The sequence below is a fragment of the Sipha flava genome, unplaced genomic scaffold (genome assembly GCF_003268045.1).
Source record: "Sipha flava isolate LNK unplaced genomic scaffold, YSA_version1 50311_pilon_pilon, whole genome shotgun sequence".
In the NCBI taxonomy this organism is placed as follows: domain Eukaryota; kingdom Metazoa; phylum Arthropoda; class Insecta; order Hemiptera; family Aphididae; genus Sipha; species Sipha flava.
The window spans coordinates 27,654-41,922 of NW_020273382.1; the positions used below are offsets into that span (position 1 = coordinate 27,654).

The window sequence follows — 14,269 nt, forward strand, 5'->3', positions numbered from 1 at the left end:
GCCTAATGTCTAACTGGTACGACAAATGGCGTATCAAAATAAACCAAAACAAATCAAGTAACACTACATTTACTCTCAAGAAGGGAATTTGTCCAACTGTTACATTAAATAACATCCCAATTCCCACATCTGACACAATAAAATACCTGGGACTCAATCTTGATTAACGACTAACATGGAAAAATCATATTCGAACCAAAAGACTGACTCTCAACGCCCGTATGCGCATCCTCAATCCTCTAATATCGAGAAATAATAAAACAAGTCTGAAAGTCAAACTTCTAATTTACAAAACCCTCTTAAAACCTATTTGGACTTATGGCATACAGCTCTGGGGCTCAGCAAAAAAATCCAATACCAATAAAATCCAAGTATTCCAAAACCTAGCTCTCCGTCGTCTGTCCAATGCACCACCATACGTCTCTAACCTAACATTACATAATGACTTTCACATAAAAACCATCAATGAAGAAGCTCAATCATTTTACTTGCGGTACCGCACACGACTTCTATCCCACCAAAATCCTCTTATTAAAACCCTCTCCTCTCAAACTCTCCCGGGGAATCCAAGGCGCAGGCTAAAAAGGAAATGGTGTCGTGACCTACTACAATTATAAATTTAATCTCAACATATGGGGAAAAAAATAAAAAAAAAACATATATAAATAATTCATGCTAAGTGTTGCCAGTGGGTGGCTTCTTACTCAATTTTTCATGTCATGTCTTCTCTTAGCACATAAGCTTATTATGCATTACTTGTATAGATTGTTTATTTCTAATAAAAATTAAAAAAAAAAAAAAAAAAAAAATTGACTCTCATATAACAATATAATAATATCTTATAGTTTATACAATATATTGTGCACGTCTAACGGGTTTTCCCACTAGTTACCTCTAGAATTCTAGCTTTCTATTTTTAATATTTTGATAAAAGCACAGAACAGCACTTTCGCGGAATCCTAAGGTTCCGCGAAACACAGGTTAAGAAACACTGATTTAGTGTCATTAAGTATACCTAGTGAAGTACAAATAGGAAGTTGGGTTTCACAATAAATCCACGAGCGCTTCCCCGCAGTAAGGCATTTGGCTGCCTTATCATAAAAGAACGTTATCATAGTTTTATAAATTCTTTATATTTGATGAATATAAATTTTATTATGTCCTAATGTATATGGTAGGTAGGTAGTAGAGCAAATAAATAGTTGTAATGGAGATTGGAGTTATTAAATATAATTGCTTTATTACATATTAATTACTAGAAAAATGTAGTTATTTTTTTACAAGAATGGAATTAAAGGTCTTAACTCTTAATATAGTATATAACCTAATAATACCATATTTTATCATTTTACTTTTCTCTTTGTAATTTTAGTTTTCTTTTGGCACATCCACTGAGATGTGCTATTTTAAAATTAATTTAAATATTAAATATGTAAGATAAAATGTATAAATACTATAAATTGAACAAATATTAACGCAGGTGACGTTAGCATAAGTGCGGCGTGCGCTAAATGTGAATGTAAGTGCCCAACCGGAGAGGTGCGTTACCCCAGCACCCGCACATTCGAAAACATGAATTGTAATCAAGCAGTATTATGTACTTTATTTTGTACAATTTTGTACAACCCCCGAACCTCCCCGAAATTCAATTTCATTTTACGGGTGCTGCGGTAACGTTACACCAGCACCCGGATCAACTAATTTTCACAAATTTCAACTTTAAACCGTACAGTATTATGTACTTTATTTTGTACAATTCCCAAACCAGAGGCGGCTCGTAAAGTTCATAGAAGTTCGAGTACAAAATTCTAATATTTCCCCTTTATCTATTATCATAATTTACCACCTTCAACTTCTGTTGGTAATTCATATAATTAAATTCTTTAATATGTACTAAATTATTTTCCATTTTTATAGGTTAATTCTATATTCTGGAACATCTATGTTAATACTTTTTATTAAACTTTTAGATTCTTAACGGAGTGATGAACGTGTTTATTTTACAATGATGTGTGCTTTTTTTTATTTTTTTTTTTTTATTGTGTCTGTCATCACGTTTTGGAGTGGTAATAGTGCTTTGATTTTTGACTTCAGCTCCTCTTTAAAAATTTAATTTAATCTAGTTTATACTTTAGGTAATTAATAGTAAAAAATTTTTATTAGTTTTTATGAGACTCTGTAATAACCCTGAAAAAGTAACGGAAAAACATGAATTTATGTACAACCACTTTTCGACTAAATCGATTTTTTGATTTTGCTGTAACTCAAAAGCGAATCATTGTAAATACTTGAAATTTTAACCAAATGTTTGTATTAGTGTTATATATTTATGATTAAATTTTCAAAATATTTATAGACCATTGAAATTTTCGATTTTTTTTTAATTTTTTTTTTCTTTAATTAAATATCTATAAAAAAATTTGGCTCCTAAAAAAATCTTTAAAATGTAATATAAGATGTTTATTATATACTACCCCACTGCAACTCAACGGATCATTATGCATTGTATTTAATAATCAATTATTTCTATTTTTAGTATTTGCCGTTTATAATATGTTATCGGGAATTTTATTGACAATTATTTCTGAAAACTGTTTCTTTTCATTTTAAAATTTATACCATACAGTATAACAAATAACAATCCGGCTAATAATACAATCATTGTTTATAATTTATGAGTAATGATTGTTTTTGTTATATTTAGTTTTGGTAATCCAGTTGCACTTGTGTGTGGACTATCGAGTTGTTAGTGCGTTAAATATTTACGTAAATAAATATCAAATATAATAAATATTGTGTACCGAAAAATATCGACAAAATGTGTAATTATTATGATATTACCATGTAGGTGGACAGTACTGCTATTGCAGTGGTCAAATCTCTACTGCTATAGCATTAATATTTAATTGCGTTTCTGAAGGTTCTTAAGAAAAAAACCAAAATACAGAATGTCCATCAATGTGTTAACAATAATATTGTTGATCAAATTTGCATAAAATAAATTTTAAATCGAAAATAAACATATCATATTTTTTGGAAATTACAAATTATACCTAATAAAAGGCAAAATTATCATAGATACAACTCTATTTAATTTTATATTTTTATTTTTATAAGTCTTATATTGACTATGTTTAGACTATTTTCTAAAAGAAGAAATCTTTTGTTTGTTTATTTACAGTCAATTTAATTAATTGTAGTAGGTAGTAGGTAACTATTATAGGTAATTGATAAATTTAAAATGTAGATCCTACACATTTAAAATAATTGAATAGGTACTTGAATGTATTAAAGCTGTAGGTATGTTGAATCATACATTGCATTGTTTATATTATTTAGATACCTATACTAATACAATAATACTATAGCCATCCAAAGTAATTTGATCTTTCAAATTTAAAATTTCATCATTAATATTTTCATTTAAATTATTTGGTTTTCTTTCTTTATTATCGTTTGCCATCACTTATTAGAGTAATACACAAAAGTTTTAATTATATTTTAATATAAAACAAAATAAATTCAAGGAAATTATACTTAATACACGACATAAATTTAATTTATTTAAATGATCACAATTTTGAAAAAACAGAAGTACATTAAGACATTAGGCGATAGGTACATTCAAGTTCATATTAAAACCAAATACATATTATTATAGACAAAATTATAGTAAATTACTAAAATAAAATGAATCTATGAGTCAAAATATTCGATACATTTTGTTGTAGTAAAGCTTAGAAGCGCGATATCATGAATAGACGAATTAGTCGACAATGTTGAAAGTAGCAATGTAGCATAATGCCCACGTACGACGTACCAACTACTTAGTATCATTGTTCATTGGTTACAAATAGTAATTATTATTGTATAACCTAAAATCAGATTGTATTAGACTATTTTAAGAAATGCAATATTATATTTTTATTCTTAACATTAAGATAACAATATCAAATTACAACTCCTACTGTGATGATGACAAGAAATTAGTCAGACAATATTAAAATAATAAAAACTTTTACGGTATACCTACGGCATAACAAATATAAAACGATGTTTATTGACATGTATACTGACCTCCTAAGCCAAAAGGCAGTAAGCAACAATGGAGTAGTTTTGAGAAAAATGAGTAAAAAAGTTACATTAGTTATAGCTAGTTGTATAATAATTATATTGACGATAAAAATAACTCATTATAAATTATATAAATATAACTGATATTGGTTAATAGTTTGTTCGTCGATGTCAGTAGGTGGGAATTATCGGTATTTATAATTTTAGTTAGCTTATTACTCTTCGTAAACATATTTATATTATTTTATATTAATATACATATTTTTTAAGTATTTTATGGACACATCGAGCAGCTTGAAACGCGTGAGTACGCTTTGTATTTCACTATACCGTTTTTTATTATTAATCACTAAAAGTGTTATAAATGACGATTCTGTAATTTAAATTAAAATAAAATGTTTATTCAAAAAAATATTTAACATGCTATTTTTGAACCTTATTTATTTTTTACACGTGTTAAAAAAGTTACCTACAGCATAATCCTAGTAACTAATACCTAATCGGCGTTGACATTCTTATGTCAACTGTATTTAGTAAAAACAAAACATATACATGTACCGATGTATCTGCATTTAATGTAGATACTCTTCGATTGTTTTTTGTTATTCTTATCAGAAAATAAATCATTCATTAAAAAATGTAAAAATGTAATATGATATTAATATATAAATATATAAATGATTAATTTAACTATTATTAAAATAATGCACCTACTTAATATAATTGACATAATTTTAAATCTTGATATCTGCGAACTTACCTAATATATTCTGTTGATTCTTTTTGAATTATATAAGTTAATCAACAGCAACTATTTCTACCTAAAAGGAAGTGCTGTATATTCGATAAAAGTATCTTAGATACAATATTGATAGAAGATACGCGATAACACCCGTAAGATGAAATTGAATTTCGGGGAGGTTTGGGGGTTGTACAAAATTGTACAAAATAAAGTACATAATACTGTACGGTTTAAAGTTGAAATTTGTGAAAATTAGTTGATCCGGGTGCTGGTGTAACGTTACCGCAGCACCCGTAAAATGAAATTAAATTTCGGGGAGGTTCGAGGGTTGTATAAAATTTAATTTTGGTTGTACAAAATTGTACAAAATAAAGTACATAATACTGCTTGATTACAATTCATGTTTTCGAAAGTGCGGGTGCTGGGGTAACGCACCTCAATCGGAGACCATAATATAATTCTATATTTTTATATGAATCAATATAATGACAATACCCTCGCTCAAAGTATTTTAAAAATAGACATACTAGTATACAGTAGTCACTGTCTAGATATGATAAGAACAACTTGACATTGTAGTATAGTACCGGTATTTAGCTTTAAGTAGCAATTATTTCATAATCGATTGTTTAAATTTAGTTACAAGTTACATTACTTAGATTATAATTAAAACCCGATGTATTTGGTTTTATTTGCGTCATATTTAGGCAATATTAAAAATTTGGTAAAAATTAAAAGCAATCGTATAATAATGAGCCCCTCTCAATACTTTAGGTGGGCCGGCTTAAGGCCGGACACATATTAGGGTGGGCCAGGCACACCCTGGCCCTCCTTTAGCTACGTGCCTGCCTATCTACCATATACATTAGGACATAATATAATTTATATTCATCAAATGTAAAGAATTTATAAAACTATACATTATAATATACCTAATAGTATATTAATATATACCTTTTAAATCAAAAGAGATCTTCTAGCTCTTACATTTTACATTTTACAATTTGAAGTTATGATAACGTTCTTTTATGATAAGCCAGTCAAATGCTTTACTGCAGGGAAGCGCTCGTATAAATCCTACCAAGGACCAAAAGAAAAAAAAACAGTTTTACAATAATTAGATTGAAAATATGCACATCATGAATATTTAAAGTTATGTATAAAATGTGGTATATGTCAATTATGATGGAATCACATGAACATTAAATTGTTGTCAAAGAGATATAAAATTTTTTTTAATATTGACATAAAAACATAGTTAATAAAGAATATATATATATTATATATTATATTTATTATCTATGCATGAAAACTGTATTCATAATTTAATCCCTCCCTGTTATTTATAAGAAAATTGAATGTACCAGTGGTATTTATTAATTTGTTTTTTTTTTTTAATTTTTTATTAAAATATAATTACAATCTATACAGCAATTTAAGTACATTTAGTAATTTTGATATAAGCATAGTATTTACATATCGAGAGTGACAGATGTGGGAGGGCACTCAGTAGTGCCACCCGACAGATTAAATTAGAAGGTCTCTAGGCCAGGAGCGTTTTAGACGTCTTGGAGGGTTATCAGGGATTGTTCGAGAGGATAGGCGTTTTATTAAAGGATTGTAGTGATGGATTAGCTTGGAGTGAAATGAGACGTAGTGAGACTTTGTTAGTTGTGAGAGCGACGGAATATTGAGATCTTTGTGGAGATTATTGTTTGTGATAAACCATGGGGCGGAGACAATTTGTCTCAGACAGATGGACTGAAAAGCCTGAATTGTTCGCGTGTTGGAGGGTTTGGCAGAGCCCCAAATCTGGATGCCATAGGACCAAACAGGTCTGATGATGGCTTTGTATATTAGTAGTTTATTAGTTAGTGTTGTCTTAGATTTAAGAAGTGGGCGGAGTAGATGGAGTCTGGAGTTGACTGTCTTTCTTTTGATTTTAAGGTGTTGAGCCCATGTGAGACGTCTGTCAAAGGTTAGACCTAAGTATTTTATTGTCGGGGTGGTTGGAATTTGGTTGTTATTGAACAATACAGAGGGGCAGTCGCCTGGTCTTAGAGAGAACGTGATAAAGGATGATTTGGCTTCATTTATTTTGATCTTCCATCGGTTTGACCATAATTGAATCGAGTTAAGATGATTTTGTAGCCAGAGAGATACTATCTGTGGGTCGTTGTTGGAAGCCAGGATTATCGTGTCGTCAGCATATGTACCCAATGATGTGTGTGGAGAGGTCGGAGTGTCGTGGGCGAAAATAGAGTATAAGAAGGGAGCTATGTCACTTCCTTGAGGGACTCCAGCTAGTATTTGGAATTTTGGCGAGTAGCTGTTATTAACGCGAACACAGAAGGTGCGATTTTCGAGATATGATTTTAAAAGAAGGTAATAAGGGGCAGGGAGGAATTTTTTAAGTTTGAAAAGAAGTCCTTCATGCCACACCTTGTCGAAGGCCTGAGCCACGTCAAGGAGTACAGCTGCACAATAATGTTTTGCTTCCATGCTGGTGGAGATTTGGTCGACAGTGCGGTGGAGTTGGTGGATGGTGGAGTGCTTGGAGCGGAATCCAAATTGGTGGTTTGGGATGATGTTGAATTTGTTCGATAGTGGAAGTAGCCTTTTGAGGAGTATTTTTTCAAAAATTTTTGCGAGTGTGGGGAGGAGAGAGATTGGTCTATAGGAAGATGGGATATCAGGCGGTTTGTCTGGTTTTGGGATTAGTATTTGTTACAGATAAAAATAGTATGTTAATTTAGTTTAGGGATCAGTAATACAGTTGTAATTTTATAAACAAACATTTTTTTAACTGAGTGCTCATAATTAAGACAAAAAAAAATGTACACATAATAAATGTTTAACACATTAACATTTTTAATAAAATCTAATAATTAAACTTACAATAATAATATAACAATTAATAACTTATAAAAAAAAAAATTTTCAGATTGAAATATTCAATATATTACCATATATTTTGTTCTTTGGTAATAAAAACATGTTGACTGGTTTTATACAAATAGAAGTGACTGAAAATAGAGAATCTGAATGCCATGGATATTTCTTTATACTCAAAAAAATAATTCTATACAAATTTTAGCTTACTACTGTATATGTGTAAATATTAAATGTAATGTGTCAAATGATTTGGTCAGAAAATTTAAGATAAATGTGACATATTGGAGTTTGATAATATAATAATTTATTATGACCTAAAATATAAAGAAAAAAAATTACATTACAAACACAAACAATTATAAACAAAAATTTAACTTTGTTTGCATTTATTGTGTGTATAGATATAATTGAGAAAATAAAAATAAAAAGGATTCTCTTATATGTCTACTAATTTTTTTTTTTTTTTTGATTCAATATTGCATCAATAAAATGAAAAAATGTATTTAAAAATATTTTTTCTACTACAAGAATCATATAAAGAAATAACTATTCTTGTAAAGCAGAAACATTTTTTAGTTCATTAAGCATCTAAATTTCAAAATTTCATGATGCATGGTATATTAATTTCAAAATATATTTAATTCCTGAACATGTTTGATTAGTATTAATCAAGTTCTTAAAAGTTTCAATATCAAAAAAAATTAAACTGAATATAATCATTAATTAAATTATTTTTATTTATAACAAACTACATATAAAAATAATAAGCAATTACTTTGAATCTTTTTTTTTTTCAAATCTTTTAATTTCATCATGCTTATGGACAGCTGTTTTTATGTATTCCATCATATAAATTAAAACAAAAATAGTTGAAAATACTAAAAATGCCATAGCACTGTAGGTATTGTGTTGTTCTGCATAGTCATCATTTTTTTTTTTTTTAGAAAGCATTTCTCGAGCAGTATATTGTTTTTGAAAAACATTTGTGTAGTGAGCTTTAGACCATTCATTAAAATTATATTCTCTGCTACGGATATCTGTTTTATACATATCACTTGAGGTTTTCATTGTTTCAAATGGTTGTTGAGTACTATGTTTTGCATTTTTTTGATTAAGGTTAGCTCCACTGTCGTATAATCTTCTTTGACGAACATTTCCTAAAACTTCATAAGCTTCAGATATATCTCGAAAAATTTTTGCCGCTTCTTCACTTCCTTTATTTTTATCTGGATGATATATCATTGAGAGTCTGTAATAAGCATCCTTTATTTCTTTGTGTGTGGCATTTTTGGGGATATTAAGTGCTTGGTAATGGCTTTTATAAGAAATACTAGTAATTGTATTTACTTTAATGCCATTCAACAACCGTTTGTAATTAGTCCACATTATAATTACAATGTTTATAAATCTGTAGTAGAAAAAATAATATTTAATTAACTAAGCACTCAAATTAAAGGTTTGTAGGCATATAAGTATTTTATGAAATAATGTATTAATTGTATATTATTTTTATTTAGAAGCTTTATGACATATTAAATATAAATAAATAACTATAAATATTGAAGCAATACAAATATGCATTCATTGTAAGTGTGTTAAAAATTAAAATATTGTACATAACAAATTAAAACAGAACAATATAAATGTAATCAGGAACTTACATATTATATTAAACCAAACAATCTATACCTTTATTGTAGAATACTTTGTAATTCGTAATCATCATAGAACTTATCACTATTTATTATGACTTTTAATTTTAAGACAAGTCATTGAAACGTTTTTCATTAACATACTACTTATATTAATTGTACCAGTCAAATGTATGTTAAATGTGTTATGTGTATATAGAAATGATAACAGAAATTTAGAATGTTATCATAGAAACAGCAGTTTTTGATAATAACCGAAAGTTGATAAAAAAATAATAATTCTTTGATAAACGGGTTTATGATTAATGTATATTATTTATTCATGATAAAATTCTGTGTGGTTAATTTAAGTTTTACTATTTTGTTCCGTAATCATAAGTTATGAATTAGTTTCAGAGTATTATTCTTTATTTCGAATCGTGATAAACAGCTATGACTATTTATGTTGGATTATTGGTTGATTAAAATAAAGGTATTGTTTAATATTAGTCAACACACATAATTGATTTCTTTGATTAATCAATAATCCTTGATATATTATTGCGTTATTCTACTGTGTCATTGTTATACCGGACATCTAAACACTATGCCAGTAAGTATTTTTGAATAATTGTTTAGTTATAAACAGAGTCTAGTACTTATAGCAGTTAATAATACAATAATAAGCACTAAAATATGCTTAAAAAAATGAAAAATATATATTTAATTTATTTATTATTAATAATTAGTAGTAAAGTTAATAATTTAGTGTTTATTAATTATAAATGTAAAAAAACGAATAATTGTTAACTCGTTTCTTGAAATCGGTACCTTCCCAGTTTTTTAATTTTATTCATAAATTATATAATTATAGGAAAAATTAAAAAATTATTATCTATATTTATATTAATAAATAAATAATTTATTAAAAATGCATTTATGTATCTTCGTTGTTACATTGAATAATTAAATGTTTCCACAAGTTTTCAAATGTAAATGCTCTTAGATTGTAAAATAACCACAAAAAATGTAAAAATTAGCACTATCTTGCAAAACCTATGAAATAAGCAAAAATATGCACATTCAAATTTTAGATTTAGTATCATGACAGACAAATAAATTTATTTTGCACTCTGCTATATTTTAGAATAAAAAACAAAAGTATGCAAATTATTTAAGTTCTAAATTATGGTATAAGTATTGACTTTAGCACTACATTTCAAAATATTTATTTTATCATTAAAACATTGTTATTGATATGAATATAGTACTTAAAATAACAGATTTCATTTAATTAATTATTTGGATATTAATTTTAAAACTGATAGTAACAAATGTATTTGGATGATTGGTTTATAATAAAATCATTGATTACATGTATATTATAAAGCAAATGAGTATTTTAATGAAAATCTATATTATTTTTGAATGATATTTGAAGTATGATAATCAACTTATATAATATATTCAAATACCAATTTTCAAAGAAAATTTAAATTAAAAATATTTATATTTTATTACAAAGTTAAAAATAAAAATCTAGGTCTTTGGTACCTATTATTTTAATAGTGCTGATGACTTCCACTTGACATATTAAAATAATTTGTAATGTTTTTCTAGGCTTATCATTCCAGTATAAAAGATTTCCAGCAATTGGCTGGAAATATGGCAATAGTTCCAATCAAATCTCAATACAAAGGTCCAGCACCTTTACTCAGTCTTACAAATTCAGATATGGACATAATTGATGAGGCTTTATCTTATTTCAAAGCAAATGTATTTTTTAGATCTTATGAAGTTAAGGTATTGACTTTTATTTTTCATTAGATAACTTTTAATAATCAATATAAATATCTTTAATTTTACTTTTAGAGTGAAGCAGACCGTGTATTGATTTATATTACATTATATATAACTGAGTGTTTGAAAAAATTACTAAAATGTCAAAGTAAAGACCAGGGAATGTCTGAAATGTATTCATTGGCACTCTATAGATTTGATATACCCGGTGAGGCTGGATTTCCTTTAAATTCCGTTTATGCAAAACCAACATCAACAGGCGAAGCAGGTATTTCAATATTTAGTTATTTAATTTATTTTACATTAAATAATATTAATTAGTTAAATTTACTTTAATCACTATAGTATAAAAATATTTTATTTAAAATAGATCTAATGCGTTTATATTTGGAGCAATTACGAAAGGAGACTGGCCGAAGAGTTTGTGAAAAAGTGTTTTCTACTGATGATGGTAAACCATCAAAATGGTGGTTATGCTTTGCTCGTAAGAAGTTTATGGAAAAGTCATTGCTTGCTCCAGGTCAATAATGTAACTGAGAATAAATATTTAAATTAAGTATGGCTGAGCAAATTATTTTAACATATTTTATTTTTTTATTTGTGTCAGTCCATAATCTATTACTATTTTTAATTAGTATAATTCAAGTTTTATTCAATTTATTATGTACTATGCAATCAATATATGTTTAAGTATATACATTTTTCATTTTGAAAAATATGAATCAACTTATTAATTTTTATTACTTTAATAAATATAATTTACCTTTATATGTAGTTAATAAAAATAACAATTTTTTAAACAATAAAAATATTCTAAGCAGTGGCATAGCTAGGAAGTGTCAAAACACTCTCCCTCATTAATCTTCTAGTACAGTACTTCCTAACCTTTTTCGACTTACGGCGTCCTTTTAGATCTAAGATTTTTTCAGGACGTCCTTCCCCAAGTCATAACATGACTTATTGTACTACAAAATTTTAGACGGAATAATATTTCATGACGGTGTGACGCCCTTATATAGACATCGCGGTGCCGCGGCACATACTTTAGGAACCGCTGTTTTAGTAGATATTAAAAGATTTTTGTTTCCCTCACCCAAATATATGCAAAAAATTTGTGTTTTTCATATAACGAAAATGAAATTTGTTTTGAATATCTACAAATGTGTGGTCATATAATTGTAAGCCTTCACCTTGATCAAATTTATTGTATTATACTGTATTTAAGCTCTCCAAGTCTAATAGTTATTAATTTAAAAAAAAATTAAAAATAAATATTTTATATCATTTGAAGTTATCTACTCTCAATAAACTAATAGAAAACTTAAAAGAAAATACAAATCTTTTAGAATAATATTTTTGAAACAATACTTATCATGTCTATTCATGCTCTATTCAAGGTGATTACAAAATTTATTGTAAATTAAAATAGTTAATTTATTAAAAACCTATTAAATATGCATGTTATATGCAATATAAAATTGGTTATTTAAATTCAGTGTGAAATGAATCGTGGACATTTTAAACCTCCATAAACGCTCATACATTTAGATGTATATAGTGTATATAATGCATATAAATTCGGGGTCTAATTATCATGCATAATACACAAAACATTAAGTAATAAAATGATATAAATAAAAATAAAATTGTGGCGAAGAATAATATTACATTTTACAAAGCTATATAAAATGTATGTGTATAATAAAAAAAAAAAATTAATGAAGAGATACACTGAAAATTAAGTCATGAATATCACAACAAAAAATTAGTGTTAAAAAAGTAAATACAATTGAAAAATGTGTTTATTTATAACAATATATAAAAAAACACTTGTCACATCAAAATAAGGTACATAATAAAATAATTATAAACAAAAAATTATAGACATATATCTCATATACATATGTATGTAGTAGTATATATATCTCAAAGAAAAAATATTCGATATAACTCGAGTAAGAGAAAAAAATCAATAATAAAATAAATAAATCATTAATAGAAAAGTAATCAATGTGTTCTAATAATTAGTAAAAATTCATAAAACAGAAGTATAATAAAATTCAAACAATTCTTAAAGAGATATTACAAAAACGATTAAAGTAAGAAATAGAAACTTTCAAGAAAAATAAACAAAAAAAGCAACAGTTATAGTAAAAATTGAAAAAATAAATTCGCTTTTAACATAAATTGAAAAATTGATAAAAAAAAACAGTAAAATCAAGATATTACCTTGGTAGTAATTAGAACTTCATATAATGGTGCCTGTTGATTTCGTATGCTACAACTTGTTTCTTGACAAGTTGAATAAGTATCTTCTTTTTCAGTAGGCTTGCACTTTTTAAATGTTGTTTATGATGCCTAACCAGGCACTCAAGATGAAGAATGTCTTAATGTCTACAGGATCTTTATTCTTTAACATCACTCGAATTATCCGATAAGTCTCTGAGAGTATTAAACTATTAAATAAATTGCTTCCTATGACCTGCATCATTTTTTAATAAACTCCATGAATTAACCTTTAGTTGCTTAAAGGGTACTCACTAGACCACTCGCAAACCATGTCATATTTTCGTAGCTGCTCAGCCGGGTTTTCACCTCTAGAAACCGGCTACGTAGATTGACTTCGTGTAATTCTAATCGTGCGATTAGAAGTTTTTCTTTATAATCGTCTTCGCGTTCTTCCGTATATGTTATAGGTAAAGCCATCAATGACACGATAACTTCATCGATGCTCTCAATTACGTAAGGCACTTTTTGTTTGGTCATAATCAATGGCATCTCTGTAGTTTGTGCTACTTGTTTAATCGAACTATTTGATAAAGTTTTTGAACGTGTCGTTAATGCCTTGCCGGTAGCATACTTTCCTATAACGTCCGTGGAAGACGGCACAACTGCGACTTCATTGTCGATTCGAACACCAATATCCGAAATGTTCCTCATATCGGTTTGCAAAGTATAGTCACGTCGACAAAATTTCGGTTCGACTAGGTCCATTTGAGTGAACGTGTCACGGCTTTCAATCTTCGCTTTCACGGCGGCGATGTTGGTGACATTATCCGCCAAGGTAGCAATGGTGGCATGCGGTTTTCCGACGGTAGTCGACGCGAAGATCACGTCTGGTGACCAG

General features: G+C 27.7%; 2 protein-coding genes across 3 annotated transcripts; one reads left to right on the forward strand and one right to left on the reverse strand.

The window, feature by feature from the left end:
- Window positions 1-3,761: 3,761 nt before the first annotated feature.
- Window positions 3,762-9,544, reverse strand: LOC112690422 (dnaJ homolog subfamily C member 30-like). Of its 2 annotated transcripts, none has more exons than XM_025564433.1 (3): window positions 9,401-9,544; window positions 8,487-9,119; window positions 3,762-3,875 (listed from the first exon to the last, which is right to left on the reverse strand). In XM_025564433.1, exons 2-3 carry the CDS (start codon window positions 9,095-9,097, stop codon window positions 3,848-3,850), a joined length of 639 nt encoding a protein of 212 aa, XP_025420218.1. In that variant the 5' UTR covers window positions 9,098-9,119; window positions 9,401-9,544; the 3' UTR covers window positions 3,762-3,847. The 2 variants fall into 2 exon arrangements, with proteins under 2 accessions (XP_025420218.1, XP_025420217.1); XM_025564432.1 differs by having other exon boundaries at window positions 9,373-9,544.
- A 141-nt stretch (window positions 9,545-9,685) lies between these two features.
- On the forward strand, window positions 9,686-11,701 carry LOC112690421 (actin-related protein 2/3 complex subunit 3-like). The gene is made up of 4 exons (XM_025564431.1): window positions 9,686-9,955; window positions 10,963-11,145; window positions 11,215-11,410; window positions 11,513-11,701. Exons 1-4 carry the CDS (start codon window positions 9,950-9,952, stop codon window positions 11,668-11,670), a joined length of 543 nt encoding a protein of 180 aa, XP_025420216.1. The 5' UTR covers window positions 9,686-9,949; the 3' UTR covers window positions 11,671-11,701.
- The last annotated feature ends 2,568 nt before the right edge of the window (window positions 11,702-14,269 follow it).